At 41.4% G+C, this 19,649-nt stretch overlaps 1 protein-coding gene across 2 annotated transcripts in view; it reads right to left on the reverse strand.

Annotated features, from left to right (window-relative positions):
- The window catches only part of LOC142200851 (uncharacterized), a 46,286-nt gene extending 27,305 nt beyond the window's left edge, over window positions 1-18,981 (reverse strand). For both annotated transcript variants that reach the window (XM_075271505.1, XM_075271498.1), the window contains exons 1-4: window positions 18,852-18,981; window positions 15,048-15,128; window positions 12,022-14,295; window positions 10,328-10,522 (exon numbers count right to left, since the gene is read on the reverse strand). In XM_075271505.1, the coding sequence (XP_075127606.1) occupies window positions 10,328-10,522; window positions 12,022-14,295; window positions 15,048-15,102 (2,524 nt within the window). In that variant the 5' untranslated portion in view covers window positions 15,103-15,128; window positions 18,852-18,981. The remainder of the gene's footprint in view (window positions 1-10,327; window positions 10,523-12,021; window positions 14,296-15,047; window positions 15,129-18,851) is intronic.
- Between the last annotated feature and the right edge of the window lie 668 nt (window positions 18,982-19,649).

Here is a 19,649-nt window from a genome sequence, read left to right on the forward strand (position 1 = left end):
GGGATTCTGTAGCTTTGGGGTTCTTCCAGTATGATAGAAGGGTTGTTTGCTTTATAATCCTCAACCTTTAATATAAGAGGAGATCAGCTCCAGAAAATGTTCTTCTTGAGGATCCACAGGTCTGTGCTTAGCTTGGATAGTGCTTTGATTTTACTATGTAATGCTTAAAGGGGATGTCAAGGCTTAAAAAAAACAAACAAAAAAAAAAACATGGTGACTTTCTTCCAGAAACAGCAGCAGCAACACCTGTCCATGGTGATATTACTATTGAGATCATACAATGTTTGGTCTGAAAACACAAAGTGATCCTAGGACAGTCAGATGACTGATTTACTGAATATGTTCATCCCATGTGATACAGCAGATATTAAAGTGGTCGGATCATGACAACTCCTATTAATATGCCCTTTTAGAGCATGTATACCTCCTAAAGAAGGTCTTGGGCTTCACCTTAGATACAAAACAAAGGGACTCTAGGTAGGAGCTGCTCTTATTATGATGGACACTATTCATCCATTCTTTTATTTAACATCATTCATTTGAATGGCCAGTATGTAATACCATACAGCTGCCGGCAGTAGATTGATAGGAGTTACAGAACCTGGAGCCAAAGTGATCAATTCATCCTCAAGAGACAATCGATTAGTTAAGGAAATATTTTACAAGTAATGCCACGTTCACATCTGCGTCGGATTTCTTTTTGCAGTGTCTCTCAAAAAATGCAACACAAAAAAGCCCAGCAAGCCCAATTTCTTTGTCCAGCAATTTCAGTAGAAAAACAAAACAAAACCTGACACCTCATACTGTAGGTATCTGTCAATTCTTGGATCCATTGCTATCCATTTATCTGTTCTTCTGGTCCAGGGACAGACTAGAAGGACATGTAGGACAGTGCAGATGTGAAAATAACATTAGTGAGCAGACTGACTCTAGATTCACACCTGCATTTGGGTTTCTGTTCATGGGGGTTCTCAAGTGGAAACTTAAAAAAGCAGTTACCTGCGGAAACCCACAGACCCTATAGACTATAATGGGGTCCGCCAGGTTTCCCGCTATTTTCTGCCTGAAAAATGTGGAACGAAAAGTCCTGATTGCAGTCACATTCAAATTGCAAGAACCCTCCAAAAATGTCACTTTTTTGGGAAAATTTAGATTTTATGGCTTAAATAAATATTGCTGCACATAATTTTGATGCCTTACGCACATTTTAAGCCTTTAGTGATGTAACACATTTTAGCCTTAAACCAGTAACATTTTGTCCCTCTCTGTATTCCTGCTTTTATAACTTTTTTATATTTTATATCAACATAGCTTTACCAAAATTTTTGATCAGTTTTTACTTTTTTGTTATTGTTAGAGGTGAGATAATAATAATATTAGAAAATATCAATTCTTGCATCTGAATTTTAAAGTTATCATGTACAATAATTTTAGGGGCTGTTACGGATGTGGTGATACCAATCTTGTGTGTTTTTTTCCTTAACAAAGGGAAAAAAGTCTTCTTTTCCATTTTTTCCCCTAAAATGACTTAGGTGCTTCAGTTAGCATTGACTGAAGCATATAAGGGGTTAACTGGCAAATATGCTTTCTGACTGATAATGGGGGTGGTGATATCATGATTAAAAGTCCATGGTATGGCCTGTGGTCATCTGACGTATCAGAGAACGTAGAATAATAAAATCAGTTTCCAGAGATGAGCGAGTAGTATTCGATCGAGTAGGTATTCGAACTAATACTATGGTATTCAAAATACTCGTACTCAATCGAATACTACTAGCTATTCTCAGTAAAGATTCGATTCAGAACCAGCGTTGATTAGCCGAATGCTATACAGTGTATAGCATTCAGCCAATCAATGCTGGTTCTGCAGGAGGGATGCTGTAATACTATCCTGCGGGTCTATCATTCTTCCCACGCCATGTCCTACTCCTTCCACTTTGCCTTTACGGCCGGTTCACATTAGCGCTTGCCTTCCGTCCAGAAGGAGTCCGCAGGAGGACCCCCTGAATGGAATATCAGCGCAACTGCAAGCGCTGTGCAGTTAAAGCGCACGGACCCCATAGACTATAATGGGATCCGTGTGCTTGCCGCGTACTGCCCGCACAAATCATTCATGCGGGCAGTGTGCTGCAAGCACACGGACCCCGTTTTAGTCTATGGGGTCTGTGCGCTTTAACTGCACAGCGCTCCTCCTCAACTGCACTTCGCTCCTCCTAAACACTCTCCTCCTGCTACTCGTGGACTTGGTGACTCTCCTTTAGTCGAATGAGCATTTTTTCCCATAGACTGTAATGGGATTCGATATTTGATCAAGTAGTCAAATATTGAGGCTCTACTCGAAATGTGACCTGTAAAGAACTTTGCTCATATCATGTCGAGAATTCTTACAGAACTGTGGCGATGGTGGTGGTGGTGGTGTGTGTGTGTGTGTGTTTGTGTGTGTGTGTGTGTAAGGTTGGGGGAATTGGGGGTGTTAATGGGTAAACGTAAAGTTTATAGAGGCAAAAACATGAATATTGATTTGAAAATAAAGTATTGTGAACATGAACTGTGGATTATAATAGGAAGTGTGACTTTCAAGGACTTTATAAGTGGCCAAGTCCAAGTAGTAGGTTAATCCATGGGCTGCTTATAAGGGTCACTGGGTAATTAGAGGAGATCAGCCGACCATGGATTAGCCTACTACTTCCTCTGGTATAATATTACTACATAAGGTATATTATCTCCTGGTTCCTATGATTTATAAAAAGAAAATGGCTACAAATGTAAAGAAATAAGGCCTGGCTAAACACACACCACCGTTTTGAATATAGTATTGATGAAGTTCTACAATCATTTCAGGACAAAAATCTTAAGTGAAAAAAGTAAACTGTATTAACTGATGTCAATAGTTCTTTTTTTATCAAATACAAAAACCAGACATCAATGGAACCATTTCTTATCATTTTGAACCCTATGCAATTAGATGCCCTTTCGTTTATGTCCATATACTGTATATCAATTTTTAGCAATTCCATTTAATGGACCCATTAAACACATGCAGAAAACAGGATGTGAATGTACCTTTACTTTGTCTCTTAAAGGGGCTCTATCATTGGGAAAAATCATTTTCAGCTAAGCACATCCTTGCATATCCTTTAGAAAGCCTATTCCAAATATACCTTTTGTATGTAAATCACCTCAGTAGTTTTTGAATGAGACCGCACTGTCTGCTGTGTGTGTGAGAGCAGGGAGATGAGTCAGCAGCAGCCTGTGCTGTAAACACAGGAGAGAGACAGTGCTCGCTGAGACTTCTGGGTGCTCACTGGAGGCTAATTAGCATATGAATAAAAATGGGCTCATTCAAAAACTACTGAAGCGATTTACATACAAAAGGTATGTGTGGAATAGCCTTTCTAAAGGATATGCAAGTATGTGCTTAAGTAAAAATGACTTTTCTCAATGATAGAGCCGGTTCACACCTGCATATGATTTCCGTTCAGGATTCCATTCACTAATCTGCATTAAAAATGTGGAAAGAAAAGTTCTGCAAGCATTTTTGAGGCGAAAACCTGGTGGACCCATTATAGACAATGTAAGCAGATTGGATTTCTGTTTTTCAGGTCCTCAAGTGGACCCAAAGAACAGAAACCTGAATGCAAGTGTGAACTTAGACCCATGTGGAAAACAGCAGAAAAAAAAACCGCATCACTTTTTTCCTGCAATGTTTTTCATTGCATTTTTCCTCTATGGACTTTCTGCCTCTATTATACCTATATAGAAAACGCCAGCATTTCCGCAGGTATAATTGACATAAATCAATCTGAAAAACGAGCAGCTTTACGATTTTTTTTTTCTGCAATGTGTGGATGGGATTAGCAAGAATCCCGTATACTTTACAGGTAATGTAAACTAAATGTATACTACATTTTTGCAATGTGGGTAATTAGCCTTATAGGGGTATTCTAATGAACATAACTATTTGTAACTTTGTAGATAATTAAAAGTTAAACATTTTTACACATATAAGTAATTAAACATTTTGCAGAGTTTTAAAGATTTTCTCTAAATATCTTGTGGTCACAGTTTTGTTGTCTTGATCAGTTGCCAGTGGATACGACCATGAATGAAGGAACTTTCTAAGGTCAGAAAATCCGCCATGATTTCCTTATTGTGGCCGAGATTCTACTCAAACATGTAGTGTCCCTGTCTGATAACCCAAATACAATAAGAAAATCATGGCTGGGTTCCCAGACCATAGAAAGTTTCTGCATTAGTGCTCAGTCAGAGACATCCTTCTTCACAGCACAGCCAATCGCGCTGTGCTGTGAGAGCCGGGAGGAACTCCCCCCTCCCTTCCTGATAATGCTCGTCTATGGACGAGTACTGCGAGCAGATGGCGGGGGCGTTCCTCCTGGCTCTCACAGCACAGCGCGATTGGCTGTGCTGTGAAGAAGGATGTCTCTGACTGAGTGTCAGAAACGCCCTTCTGACTATAGAAGAGCTACGGTACCGGACCGTAAGCTCTTCACACTGGGCCCACATCGGGAAAGCCGACAGTGCACTGAACTCAGCTTTCCGGCAGTATATAGAACTGCCTGTGGGCAAAATGGTGAAAGGTCCTCTTTAAGCATATTCTCCAGAGCCTTGATGATTACATTTGCAGATGGCAGAAGTCCCTGCTCTGGCTCTTTGGCACATCACTGACTCTACTCTTGTTTCATATCCATAGAGTAAAGCAGAGTTGACCACGCGATGAGTTTGAGTGTGGGCAGGGGAGGCAGAAGAACAGGACTTCTGGTCTTATTCAGTAGAGGGATTGCATAACCCCTTTAAAGGGCTGAATGTAGGTGGACATGTAGTGATTATAGAGATGAGCGAGTACTAATCGAAACTCCCGTTTCGAATAGCACGCACCCATAGGAATGAATGGACGCTTCCATTCATTCCTATTGGTGCGTGCTATTTGAAACGAGAGTTTCGAATAGTACTCACTCATCTCTAGTAGTGAATATTTCTGTGTTTCTGATAGGTCATTGTTAATATACATAGGCGAAGTTCAGGACAACTGCAGTGTTAATGTAAGAAAATCACAGTCACGTTAAGCAGAATATACTTATATTATTCTATAATGATTGCTCCAAAATCCTAAAACAAACAGTGCAACAAATGCTTTTTACATAATTTAGTTTCACCATTGAGAACATTTCATTTTCACCATTGAACATTTGTGTGAATAACGTTCAATGATGTACTCTTTATGGGGGCACTAGGGGGCAGTATAGTGTACATACCTCCCAACCGTCCCGATTTCCGCGGGACAGTCACGATTTGGGTGACATGTCCCACGGTCCCGGTTGGAGGGAGGTATGTCCCGATTTGAACACATATGCGGCTGAAGCAAGGAGCTGACACAGGTCAGCTCCTCGCTTCGCCGCTGCCCGCCTCTCTCCCTGACACATGCGGCTGAAGCTGCTCGCGTGCTCGCTTCGCCACTGCGTCTCTCTCTCTCGCTGACACATGTGGCTGGAGCGAGGAGCTGACCTGTGTCAGCTCCTCGCTTCGCTGCTGCCGCCGGCTCCTGGCTTGTACATCGCGTCTACAAGCCAGGAGCCGGCGGCAGCAGCGAAGCGAGGAGCTGACACAGGTCAGCTCCTCGCTTCAGCCGCATGTGTCAGCGAGAGAGAGACGCAGCAGCGAAGCGAGCACGCGAGCAGCTTCAGCCGCATGTGTCAGGGAGAGAGGCAGGCAGAGAGCGGCGAGGGAGCGGAGGAGAAGGTAAGTTTAATGTGGAGGTGGAACGTGAATCTGGGGGCAGATGAAGGAGAGGACGGCATGACACTGGGGACAGAGATGGAGAGGACATGAATCTGGGGGCAGAGATGGAGGGACAGGAATCTGGGGGCAGAGATGTGGGACATGAATCTGGGGGCAGAGATGTGGGACATGAATCTGGGGGCAGAGATGAAGGGGACATGAATCTGGGGGCAGATATGGAGGGACATGAATCTGGGGGCAGAGATGGAGTGGACATGAAACTGGGGGCAGAGATGGGGGACATGAATCTGGGGGCAGAGATGGAGAGGACATGAATCTGGGGGCAGAGATGGAGGGGACATGAATCTGGGGGCAGATATGGAGGGACATGAATCTGGGGGCAGAGATGGAGTGGACATGAAACTGGGGGCAGAGATGGGGGACATGAATCTGGGGGCAGAGATGGAGAGGACATGAATCTGGGGGCAGAGATGGAGGGGACATGAATCTGGGGGCAGATATGGAGGGACATGAATCTGGGGACAGAGATGGAGTGGATATGAAACTGGGGGCAGAGATGGGGGACATGAATCTGGGGGCAGAGATGGAGGGGACATGAATCTGGGGGCAGATATGGAGGGACATGAATCTGGGGGCAGAGATGGAGTGGACATGAAACTGGGGGCAGAGATGGGGGACATGAATCTGGGGGCAGAGATGGAGAGGACATGAATCTGGGGGCAGAGATGGAGAGGACATGAATCTGGGGGCAGAGATGGGGGACATGAATCTGAGGGCAGAGATGGGGGACATGAATCTGGGGGCAGAGATGGGAGACATGAATCTGGGGGCAGAGATGGAGGGACATGAATCTGGGGACAGAGATGGGGGACATGAATCTGGGGGCAGAGATGGAGAGGACATGAATCTGGGGGCAGAGATGGAGGGACATGAATCTGGGGGCAGAGATGGAAGAGGGACATGAAACTGGGGGCAGATGAAGGGTGTATATGAAACTGGAGGAGAGATAGAGGGGGGACATATAATTTACGGGTGACTGTAGGAGGATTATACTGTGTGCGGGCACATGAAAAATTAACGAGTGGGCGGGGTCAACACAAAAATGGGTGGGGCTAAATTTGCTGCGGCACGCTTTGCGCGCCGCACATTTTGTCCCTCTTTCGGTTCTTCAAAAGTTGGGAGGTATGATAGTGTATGTGAGGTCACTAAGATGGCAGTACTAGTGGGGCCCCAGTAATGACAAATCTGCCCTTGAATATGGGATAGCTCTCATCTTGCTTGTTCATGTGCTACATGCTGTAGGACAGCTCCGTTTGCAGCCAGCTTTATTCCCCTGTCTAGTGACCTAATAGTCTTTCATTACAGGACACATCACCGGGACTGTTCTTCCCTGTACTCGGGTTATGATGAAATGAAATCTTTGTCCCAGTTATAAGATATACTGTATATTAGGGCGGGAGAGTTTTGCTAAAAATATAATTTCACTTTATTTCTCAATTTACTTTTTTATGCCTGAAGAAACTAAACGTTCAGTGAAGCGACACAGCCATTTTTGATGTGGGCTTCCTTGTCCTACCACCCTACTGTTAATCATAGCCAGCGACAGACTGATTTTCCTTGTGCCCTCCAGATAAAATAATTCTGGGGGCCTACCCTCCAACAGCCCTATAATAAATAGCTGATGGTACCCTACAAATTTAGGTGCCTTCTTCTGGACCATTATTGTATTCGGGCCTGGCCCCACTAGAGGATCCTCTGGTAAGCCAGGCCGACATTGATCACAGCTTGCGACAGTGGAAGGTGAAGAACAACTTTCACAATTTTGTATAAAAACTTGTAGACAATTTTGAACTTAAACTAATCTGACTTCTGGATTCAGACAGCAGCGAATTTATGGACATCTGCATAAAAAATCTGGCATCATGTATTAACTTAAGTAAAAGCTTCTATAACTCCCATCGTATTCTTATTTCTTGTATCTTCATTCAGCAGCTGCAGTATGAATCAGCCTATGGACTGTGCACTCCAGGCGCCTCACTGTGGCTTCTAGCTGTATTACATTCATCCAGTAAGAAGCCTTATAATACAGCAGTGTGCCATGCTGTGCATGTGATGTGAGGACAATTATCAGTTTAGATAAGTGAATCTTTTCCTAGTAAATCGGGTACATTTTATTGTCATGTGCCAGTTTGACGTAAAGTAACTTAAGCTTGATTCGCACATGGCGGCCAAATCAAGTAAATGAAGACCGCATCTTCAGAGTAGGATTAAACAAACTAATTTCACATTAGTAGGAGATTACAAAGTATTAGCCATGTGCTCAGGAAGTATAAAAAGCAACTACAAAGTAAAAAAAAAACTGCTGCCTTAGGAATCAATGGAAACAAGCTGCACATGGACAAAAAGTTATGAAAAAGCATGTCTGTATTCAGAATATAGAACCTTAGGGGTATTCCTATTATAAACATTTATAATGTATCCATAGGATTTCAGACCCCACATATTATGAGAGCAGGGATCCTATCTCTGTTTTCCATGAGAAGATTGGTAATAGAGCATAGCCTGCAGTTTTTACATGATAGTATATATGAGTATTGGAAACAATTGGAAACCAAGATTATGCTACTGTTTGAGGAGTTTTTATAGCAAAGGGTATTATATGCTGTTAGGGGGCGTTCGCACTACCGTTGGATCTGTCAGCAGTGTTCGTGACTATTGTCCGTACAAGATTTTAGCAATGGACACTAGCTGATCCATCTGATATTTCCAATCATTTCAATGGGATTTTATCTTGTGTCCGTTTGTGTCCATTTGTGCTTGTTTACACCCATGTCCGTTTTTTCACGCGGACGAAAAATTCTACATGCAGGACTTTTGTGTCCATTTGAAAAAACGGACAGCAAGTGTTTCACATTGAAATCTATGGGCAATGGACTTCTAATGGACAGTAACTGATAGCCAACAGTTACTGTCCGTTTGTGTCTGTTATGATAGGTGTCCATTTTTTTTTAAACGGACACCTTCTGAATGGAATCCAACGGTAGTGTGAACCTTAACTTACTGTGCCTCCAGAGCTGATATACAGAAAACACTGTGATCCCTATTAGAGATGAGCGAATAGTGAAATATTCGAGATTCGATATTCGTTTTGAGTAGAGCCTCCATATTCAACTACTCGATTGAATATCGAATCCCACTATAGTCTATGGGAAAAAATTCTCATTTCAGGGGAAACCACTATTCGACTAAAGGAGAGTCACCAAGTCCACGGATAGCAGGAGGAGAGTGTTTAGGAGGAGAGATGTGCAGTTAAAGCTCTCGGACCCCATTATAGTCTATGGGGTACATGCGCTTTAACTGCACAGCGCTTGCAATTGCGCTGATAAAAAGTTAGCTCCCTCGTAACAGCAAGCTGCCAGACCTCCCGACTAACAAAGATGAGCGTGCGGCAAATCAATGCTGGTTCTGCAGCAGGCTCGTCCTTGCTAGTCAGGAGAGCTGGCAGCTTGCTGCTACGAGGGAACTGAATTTTTCTCATAGGAATGAATTGACCAGCGTTGATTGGCCAGTGTATAGCATTCGGCCAATCAACGCTGGTTCTGCCGGAGGCTCTTCTGTGAGGAGGCGGAGTCTAATATCGGACCACAATGGAGACTACTGGCCAATTAACATTGGTTCTGAATCAAATATTTACTGTGAATAGCTAGTAGTATTCGATAGAGTACGAATATTTTGAATACTGTAGTATTCGATTGAATACTACTCGCTCATCTCTAATCCCTATCATCACCTTTTCATCATCACATTTATTTTCTTGTGCTTTTGCCATACTGCCATTAAGGAGAAACTAATTCAGCAGTAACTACTTAGTTCTCTTCAAAGTTATTTGTGCTGACAAACATCAGCCCAGGTCTCACCTTCCATAACCCCCGTATCTATGATTTGAGAAGTGAAGGGATGGGAAAACAAAGTATCTTCAGTCTAATTATTTCATTATCATAAATAAATTATCTTAAGTAATAACAAAGTTAAAAACTACTTCAACTACTACCGTATTATAATTTTGCTTTTAACATTTTTTGTGCTTTTTATACCTCAATGCAATCATTTTGAGTAAGGCGCTGTTCACATTATACTTTTTGGATTTTCTTTGAACAAAATTCACAACACTGTAAATGGATTTGTCACATTACAGATACCAAATGCACCCAACAGGCCCTGTTGACTTTTTTTTTAGAAAAATAGTGCTGCATGCTGCTCTAATGTTTCCATCTAATTTTTAGCAAGGTGCTGTTCACATTATACCTTTTGGCTTTCATTTGAACAGAATTCGCAACACTGTAAATGGATCTGTCACATGACATCCACCAAATGTACCCATCAGTCACCACTAACTTTTTTAGAAAAATAGTGCTGCATGCTGCGCTATTTTGTCCATCAAATGTGACAGAATCTTTGATTAAAGCTATCAAAGATGTCTCTGATGCAGATCTGATGCCTGATATAAATAGATGGCTACAATACATCAATAAAAGGTGATATTGGTAATGGAAATTAACCAGTTCCTCACCTGACTCTTCAGTGATGTTGCTGGTGATTGAGCTGCCTCCTGCAGAATTGCAGTTTCGTGTTTCCTTGAATTGTTTCCTTTTCTTAGCCCAGCGATCGGACCCTTCTTCTTGAGGACTGTCACAGCTCCTTGATTCCTTCAATACCAAATCTTTAGGTAGTTTCAAGTGTTTGTTGAGAGATTCTGGTTTTGTGTCTAGTAAGAGATAAAGCAATGATAGTTCATTATTTTGTTAATTATTTTACAAGTGACAAAATTCCTTCCAGAAATCATCATCATCATCATCATCAATATGTCCTTACAGAGTTCTCAACTCATGTGAAGTGCCTTTCCATAGAAGTACCTGCTCCAGTGCCATATGATGTGTATGGTTTAGACCACATTCCCACTAGACTACGAGTCTTATGTAATGTTTATGGGGTTGTGTTTTTCTAGACTATTCATTGTTCCATTGATTTCTCTGGTGGGACCTCCAGTAATCAATAAGTGTTCAATTCCCTGTTGTGCCGATACACAGGTAATGAAGATTAATACATCAAAATCAATGTGCTATCCATGTGAAGCACAGATATGCCATGTCTTACAGTGTGCATGATGCTCCTTGTAGTCATACTCTCTGGCTAGTAGTTAAAGGTCCTGAACAGGGAGTTCTGGGCTGTTATGGGGCCCAAGAACTTAGGGGACTCAACCAGCCATGTACTCTTCTTTTTAAAAATAGGTTGTTGCTACCTTCTGAATTACATTAGAAGGTAATGGAAATCTTCACTTACTCATCCCCGTTCCTGTCCACTACCACCTCCACTTAGGCCTCCAGGGGGCACCATATAATTCACCCTTAATGTTATTCCCTGACCCTCAGCATCAGGATGTAATATTTGGCACCCCCTGAAGGCCTAATTGGAGGAAGATGTGGACACATGCGGGGATAGGTAAGTGAAAATCAGTCATTACCTGGTGAAATAATCAAGTAGGTAGTGAACTAAAGTACCTCTGAGTGGGCCTAGTTGGGGGGGGGGGGTACTAAATTGTGATGGGGCCTATAATGGGCACATTTACTCAGTGGAGGCCTTTAACAGGAGCAATCACTGTATGGGGACCTATTATTGGGGCATTTACTGTATGGGGGCCTGTAATGAGGTATTTACTGTTCAGGGCCTTGTAACAGGGGTACTTACTGAATGGAGTTCTCTAATGGGCATGGTATACAGTATGGGGACCTGCAATTAGGACAGTATATTGTATGGGGGCCAATAAAAGGGCAATATACAGTATAGAGAGGATCAGTAAAGCAGGCATTATACCATATGGGAGCTTGGGGACCTTCTTTTATTGCATAGCCTGTATTTGAAGCTAAGAAAATTTTTTACATGTATTCTTCGAGGATGTTTTGTGACTGAGGAGAGGAAGCCACTGGTCTGGATGGCTGTAGTTTATCATTGTAAGAACAAAAGGATTGGGCAGGTAAAATCCAACTGCCTTATCCTTATCTCCCCCTGGCATTCTACCCCATAGGCATTATATGGTCAACCAGTCCTTTCAAAATTGGTGGGTTTGCCAAACAATCATCTAATATGTAAGTCCAGCTTTACAATCATATAGGAGATTTAGATTTTTTAAATGCATGTATGTACTTGTCAGTGTATTGTGAGATAGAATTATGGACCACCATATACATAGCATGATATATGAGTTACCTTTTTTATTTGCTTTCCTTATTGGAGTTCCTGTTTTCTCAAAACATTCTTCAGACTTTTCAATATTTTTTGAAAAATTGTCTTCGGAATCAGATTTTTGCATGTTTGGAATCTGAAAAGTCATTGACTCAAAAGAAGTTCCAGGGATAGCACTGTCAGAACTATTTCTTGGAGATGTACTGTTGCTTTGCTCCTGCTCTGGATCCAGAGTGTTATTTCTTTCTTTTATACATGGCTCTTCAAGTATGTTGGTTTGGTGTTCCAATGATAGAAAAGGGTCAAAAGACTCAGATGTTTGTGAAGAAATATCCTTGCATACCAGTGTACTTTGGTCCTCAAAGGAGCTATGTATTTTGTTTTCTGAATCAGGTTCTTCAACATCAGTAACAGGTGTTAAAACTGAGTCTCTCTGCACCAAAGAAAATTTGAACTCTTTGGAAAGTTCTCGCGCTCTACAAACTTGTGTCTCGGTGTCACCTTGAATCAGGACTCTTTGGTCCAGGTCTCCTGTTACTACAGTAACAACTGAGCCTCTTCTTTTTTTATTAGAATTTTCAGTTTCTGGAGCGCTAGACTGATTTACTTCAGTTTGTTGGAGACATTCAGCAGGCACTCGACTGTTGCTGTTTTTCCCTAGAATGTATTCTCTTGAAGTGCTTCGAGAAGGAGGAGTAACCTGGATTAAAAAACCTTTGCTTTGTAATTCTGAAATATCTTGTGTTTCTGTATGATTATCACTGTCTAACATATCTTCATCAAAACCGCTTTCAGTAAAGTCCACTCGTTCTTCAGCATTCTTCATGATATCATCTAAGTCTTCATCCTCATCTAACTGCTTATTCTCATCTAAAAGAAGGTCACCATTTTCGCATGAACCTGAAACATTTGAATGGATGCTTGCCACATCTTCTTGGGCGCAACATAAAATTGTCTTTGGATGATCAAGTAGAGTGATATTATGGACTTTGTCTTTACTATGTCTCCTGCTGTTGAGACATGATGAGGACACTAGTGGTCTTCCAAAATCAACAGCAGAAACACAAGGTTGATTTCCTTGAGCCATTGGATTTGATGTAAGCAACTGTTCTCCCACTTCAAAGAAAGATTCCTTTGTATGGCTACAAGTAACATATGGATCATAATGCAATTCTGGAAATGTTTTACGTCTCACCACTTTGGCATCAAGAGGGCAGTCGCTCTTTTTTGAGTGACAGTAGTTGGATGGATGTAGCTTTAATTCCTTATTTGACAAAAATGGAACTTTGGTAAAATTGGCTTTATTTGGCTTAACTGGTTCCTTAGTGCATTGCTTCCACTGTCTCAAGTGCTGAAAGTGACACTTCTCAAATCTTTCTGCTGGACGCTCCACATCCTTTGACTGTCTTTGCTCAGTTTCCAACTCAGACCAAGATGACGATGAAGGAGATGCAAAATATGGTTCCTTAATGGAATCTCCAAGAAGTAAGGCCTCATCTTCTGTATTTACAAATGTTTCTTTTTCATCTGCAAATTCTGCAGGAGGTGGAGGGACATCTACACACCACTCAGGATATCTGTAATTGGAACAGAATTCTTTGCCCTCAGTAAAACTAAAATCAGACAAAGGGTAGGAGCTGCAAGATCCTCCAGTTGAGCAGTAATCATTGGTTTGAGTGAAACTACTTTCACATCCATCAGAATTCTTATGTTGTGCTTCATCAGATTCTATGTAAACTGTTACATTTTGGCTCATCGCTTTGTATTTCACTTCTATACCTTCTCCTATTATCTCTAACTTTATTAAAGGCTTGTCACAAATCTTGCTTTCTGAAGCCGCCATGTCTGTAAACTTCCCCGAATCCTCCATAAAATCCCATTGGTGACTGGCATTATGCTGGCTTTGTTGGTGTTGCCTGTCATGGTAACTTCTACTCTTCTTAAGACTTTTTCCATTGGTTATTATAACATGAGTCCTACTGTTTTGAGCCAGTCCCTTATTTATTTCTAAATTCAGATGAAATCCATTAGATGCGATTGTGAGTTCCCCATTGTCCTCTGCTTGGTCTGTATTGTTAGGAAGCTCCTCTTTATCACGTTGTGACATTGTAGATGTATCATGCCATGTAACCGTTACAAAACTGTCACAGTTCTTATGTTGTGTTTGTGATTCACTTGGGAAGGTACATGGGTGAGATGGATCATTTACTTGTTCCTTTTTGTTGTCTTTAAATTCCTTATCTGCTTTATGGTTAAAGGATTTTCTATGGCAACGACAGACAAATGGCAATTGCTGAGCTGCAAAATAGAGGCACAAATGTTAGAGCCATGGAACCAAGCATGGTAGCGAGACATTTCATTAGGGCAAAATAACAGATGTTACACTTTTAGTTTTTCCAGTTCGTTTTAATATGAATACAATGGAATTTTTATAATATGGGGTATCCAAAAAACTCTAGTCTGTGAAATTTAGGGTATATTTAGGCTATGTTTATTGGTAATGTAGCTTTTAAAAAAAAATCAGGGCCAACTTACTAATCCTTTCTAAAATTTAGAAATTTGGTGCAAAATTAGACTGGAAAGCCTTCCAAACGTGCCAGATTGACCATAGTGGCTGATGCGGGGTGCAAAATTTGGCACATCCAAAGGTCTCATATACAAGACAGTAAAAAAACGTCCATCACATCACAACAATACATTGATTTCACTTTTTGATGGTGCGATTTCAAAGATCCCTCAAGTCTATGAGGGATCTGTAAAAAAGGATGCCCATGGATGTTAAATGGCTGTTTTTTACTCCTTCATGTAGATGAGGCCTTAAACTGTATGAAAAATAGTGTCTGAAACACTTTGTGTCTGAAATGTGATATAAGGCATTTTTGGTAGGCCAATTTTTGGCAGAAATTGTGGTAGAATTCTGGCGCATTTAAATTAGTAAATCTTCCCCACTATGTATGAAACATACTGTACTGCAAAAACTAGTTGACATACTGTCATGAACCAACCAGTCAGCTAATGTCTACTCCATAAAAAACTGGGAAATTACTTACATTCTTCACTATCTGAACTCTTGCGACTTTTGTTTTTTCTCCGTTTTCTGCTCATCACTTCGCTGTGAATGCTTCAAAAACCTGAAAGAGAAAAAACAAATGTTTCATGTTATTAACGTGACAGAATGTCAACAAGTATAGAAATCTTGTACATCATGCATTGTTATCACCCCTTTATTCTATAGAGGATTCCAGTGATAATTTGTAAGGCAGATTAGCTTTTTGTTTAATTCTCCATAATTGCCCTACAGACCCATCTGCAGTCTCTGGCTGGTACCCAATGCCAGCACACGTGCCAAAAACAGTAGGCCGCCTGTGGATCGATCTGCGGGGAATTTACAACTCTTCTAAGCCAATGTATGTGCATTGTTATTATCTGTTGTATATTTGCCTGTGATTGTACAAATGATTACAGATTCTTAGGAGTTTTGTTACTGATGAATTACCATGAGACCTAGGAATATTTTCCAGGATCGAAAACTCTCCATTATGTAAGCTTCCATTAGCATTTCCCCAGTGTATTTGTTTAGGAATATAATAGCTTGACATGGAGACATATCATGGCACAATAGTTTCACCTAATGGTAAAGGTACAATGTGGGTCTTTACCTAAACTGGTATGGTAGACCATACTCTAGAGAGTAGACATATGGTCTCCAACCTGTGAATATCAATAGATTGAAGAATACAACTAGCGCTCTGATGCAAAATAAAACTTAACATTTAATAAATATATTTAAAATGTGTTGACAGACATATAACACTAATACCTATACAAGGAATGACAAAATAGAAAATTGATGTATGCTCGTGTGTCCCACTTAGCTCCACAACATCAATATATTGGAGAAATATCCATCATGGCACCTTATGCTTCTAGATGAATAAAGAAAGCATAGTGACCATAAACAAATGTACTTACAGTCTGCCCAATAGGATATAATAATAATGAAACGGTCTTACCATAGGCTGTAGATAGGGAACCACAGTCAGTGCTGGGCGTACCACAGGAGGATAATAAATCCCTGTTCTTAACCTGCCGATACACCCTAGCTCCCCATAAACTCCCGCCCTAACAAGGGCAGTCCCAAGCTGGCCCTCAAGGTAGGACCCTATTTGTCCCTTTGTCCCTACACGTTTCCCAGTGTAGTATCGCACCGCTCACCAGGGGATCTTATACTATGCTGACTTCTAACAGCAGACTCCTTCCTTCCATCCCATAGAAGAGAGATGCCCACAGTGGTAGGACAAGCTCAGGATAGGGAAGTTCTTTCTCCTAGTACTAACTACAGGTAATGACACTGGCAGCCAGAGCGCTAGTTGTATTTGAATATTACCTGTTGCAAGTCACTGGTTTCTTGACACTTCTTGAAACACGTGAGAGCTCATTGGTTGGCTTTTTGTTCAATAGATTGAAGACCACTGATCTACACCATCAAAGGCTTTCAATAACGCAGAAAGAAATAGTACTTAAATTTGCAGATTCATTGTAAAATGCATAAGATAAACTATGCATAGCCTATATATTTCTATAGATTTGTTACTGTCATAGACCCAGTGTGGTAGATCCTCTAATATTGTCTAAGTGTAAATGTAACATAGACAGTTTTATTACATTGGATTATGATGGAGGACAAATCTATCACAACTTTAAACTGTCTGAACTAAGTTGAAATGTCCTAGTTGGCTTAGTTTCCAACAAAAAAAGTATACTAAAATTTTTTTTCACATTTTTGCAGCACAATTTTGCATATTCATTTTTGCCCCATCCACTAAGCACCACCCTCTTATTGAAAAAAGTTTAAGAACGTGTCTAAAACAGTTAGTAAATGTTGTATAATTGTTATGGTCAGCAGGCTAAGAAAAACTAAAATAAACAATAGAGTGCAGAACCTAACTGGGTTCTGAACCGCAGGGCACCCTGGTGTGAACAGGGCCCGTCAGTTAACTTCACTGCCAGCCTACACCACCCACTGAGTGCTCCCTGTTACTTCACAGGGTAGCTACCACTGCAGCATAGAGCAGCCGCAAATGAATACAAAGTCTTGCAGTTACTCCACTGCAAGACAAAACACAAACTATGACTGTAAGCTCCAAGTAGCTTTCTGGGCCGCACCCACCACAGATACTACAGGTATCAGACTAACTAAGGTAGGAGGTCCCCCTGGATTTATACAATTCCTGCTAAACTGAATAGAAGGCAGTTTACTGCCCAAAATACATCTGTACAAATTAGTACAGGATCATTAGGAACCCTACCTAACTAAGGCAGCTATTGCCCAAACTAATGTTTTGCACTGACGCAGTGCCGCACCTCCCATGAGGCGACCTGAAGCAACCGCTTCAGGTGGCGCTATGCCAGGGCCACAGGGAGGGCGCCATTTTTGGCTTAGGGTCACCGTCACTGAGCGGTGGATTGGGGAGGTCGCTGGAGCAGCGCTGCTCCAGCGGCCTTCCCTCACGCTCGGGCAGAGAGCAGGTCCTCTCCCTGCCTGCTCTCTGCCTGCTAAAGATGATCGCTCCGCTCGGCCCCGCCCCTCCGCTCGGCCCGCCCCCTTCCGCTCGGCCCCACCTCCTCCTCTGGGGGGGGGGGGCGGCTTTCTGATGTCTGCTTCAGGCGGCAGAAAGCGATGGTTCACCCCGACTAACGTGCACAATTTGGAATTGAGGCTAGAGCACCGGGCTGCCCAAGCCTGCCTCCTTAAATGGAGGGAAGGCGGGCCAGATCAGCCAGCCCAGGTGTCAGTCAGGAAATTGACCATGCCTATGGGCTGCAAGGGAATTAACCCCAGCCATGCTGGACCGGACAGTAACAGCAGAACAGGCTGTGACCCTGATTCCTTGCACAGTCCTAACAATAATACATATACGTTTTTTATGTGAATTGCAGTAGAATTCTGGCACACTTTCCTTACTAAATCTACCTCACTATTTCCTGATCACGTAATATAATAAAAGTAAGCTAAAGAAAAAAAATATTAGAAATCATTTACAGTGTCCCATTAAGTTATAATTTTTCAATATGTAACCTGGAGACCATAACTTTATTGGAAATTCATAATGGGATCTAAAACTCCAATACATGAACTCAAAATCAGAAAAAGTAAGTATTAAATAAAAATAGGCTGTGGACTAATAAAAATAAAGCAAAACTTCATAAAAGAGAGAGATAGAAGTTGGTGAATTTTCTGCTTAGAGGACAATACGCCTGAATAATTTGGTATCCCAAGGTACAGCTTGTCATGGAATGGATAGAGAGCAGTCTTGTACAATACATATAGCCCAGGTAGATAACAATACAGTAGATGTATTAAAATAATAGGTGAGTTAGATAAGACCCTGAGAACCAAGTGAGCAACCTGGAAGATGCTGAACATTGATTTTCAGTATGCTAAAATATGGATATTTAGGACTATCAGGCATGCACTAAACCTTGGTGCATGGACATACACACACTTCTCATACTCCTCCTGTACTGCTGTGTAATAGGGGCACACTTACCAATAAAGCTGTCATAGACAATGTGAAGGCAGAAGAACCATCAAACTGTTCAGAATTGTATAATATCTTGTCTACCCCATATGGACTAAAAATCAACAACATGGCATTCAAAGTGGACGTTCTGCCAGGGAACTGCAGCTTTCCACTAAACTATGACTGGAAAATCCTGGCAATTTCATTGTTACAAAAGAGAATTATAGACTTATAAACTATTTGAAAAAGTTGATATGAGTAACACATGAAACAGCAAAAAGTACCATGTAAGAAGATGCTTGACTAGACACAGTGATCTAAAAAACTCACCTGGAAAAATGATGTCACTTGGAAAACATTTCCAATGACTAGGATGAACCTGTTCAGTCATCATAGAGGAACCTGTTAGGAGTCTGGTGCCCGGCTTTGTACTGCTTCTCTTTAGGGCTATTTTTGTCATGTAAGCTCAGAATCTGATTATCACCTTTAATCCGGAGTAGAAGAACGATGGTCTCCTACCTTTAATCAGCCTAGAGATATCATGTTTCACTGGTAGCTAGTTAATAGAAAATTACTGGAAACACGTGTGGCATGTCCTCAAAAATGTTGTGTCAAGTTGGGTATAAAGTGCCACAAATTAATATTTTCCTTATGCACATATATTGTATAAAACCCAATCTACACTGTTCATGTAGCTCCCGTAGAGGAGAATGGCAGGAACTGAAACAGCGTAGCATGTCTAGATATTCTGTTTCTACAACTGTGAAGCTATGGAAACAGTGTAGTTCAACTGTGCTATGCTGTTTCCATAGCTCCCATTTTCCTCTATGGGACTTACAGGGACTGTCAAGCAGAGCGCCTCTGTGCTGCTTATGTAATTCCCAGAGAGAATGGGAGGTAATGAAACAGTGTAGACTATCTAGCTCTGTTGTTTCAGTAAATGTGAAGCTATTGAAACAGTGTAACTCAGTTTTGTCCTGTTTTTGTAGTGCTCATTCATCTCTATGGGAGTTATAGAAACAATATAGAGTAGCATTGCTCAATTGTTCCTGTAGGTTCCAGCTGTAAGATTGGGACGGGGAACAGTTATTCCCATCTTATTAGCGATTTGCTGCGATGGGAATATTC

This window comes from Leptodactylus fuscus, chromosome 1 (assembly GCF_031893055.1).
Source record: "Leptodactylus fuscus isolate aLepFus1 chromosome 1, aLepFus1.hap2, whole genome shotgun sequence".
In the NCBI taxonomy this organism is placed as follows: domain Eukaryota; kingdom Metazoa; phylum Chordata; class Amphibia; order Anura; family Leptodactylidae; genus Leptodactylus; species Leptodactylus fuscus.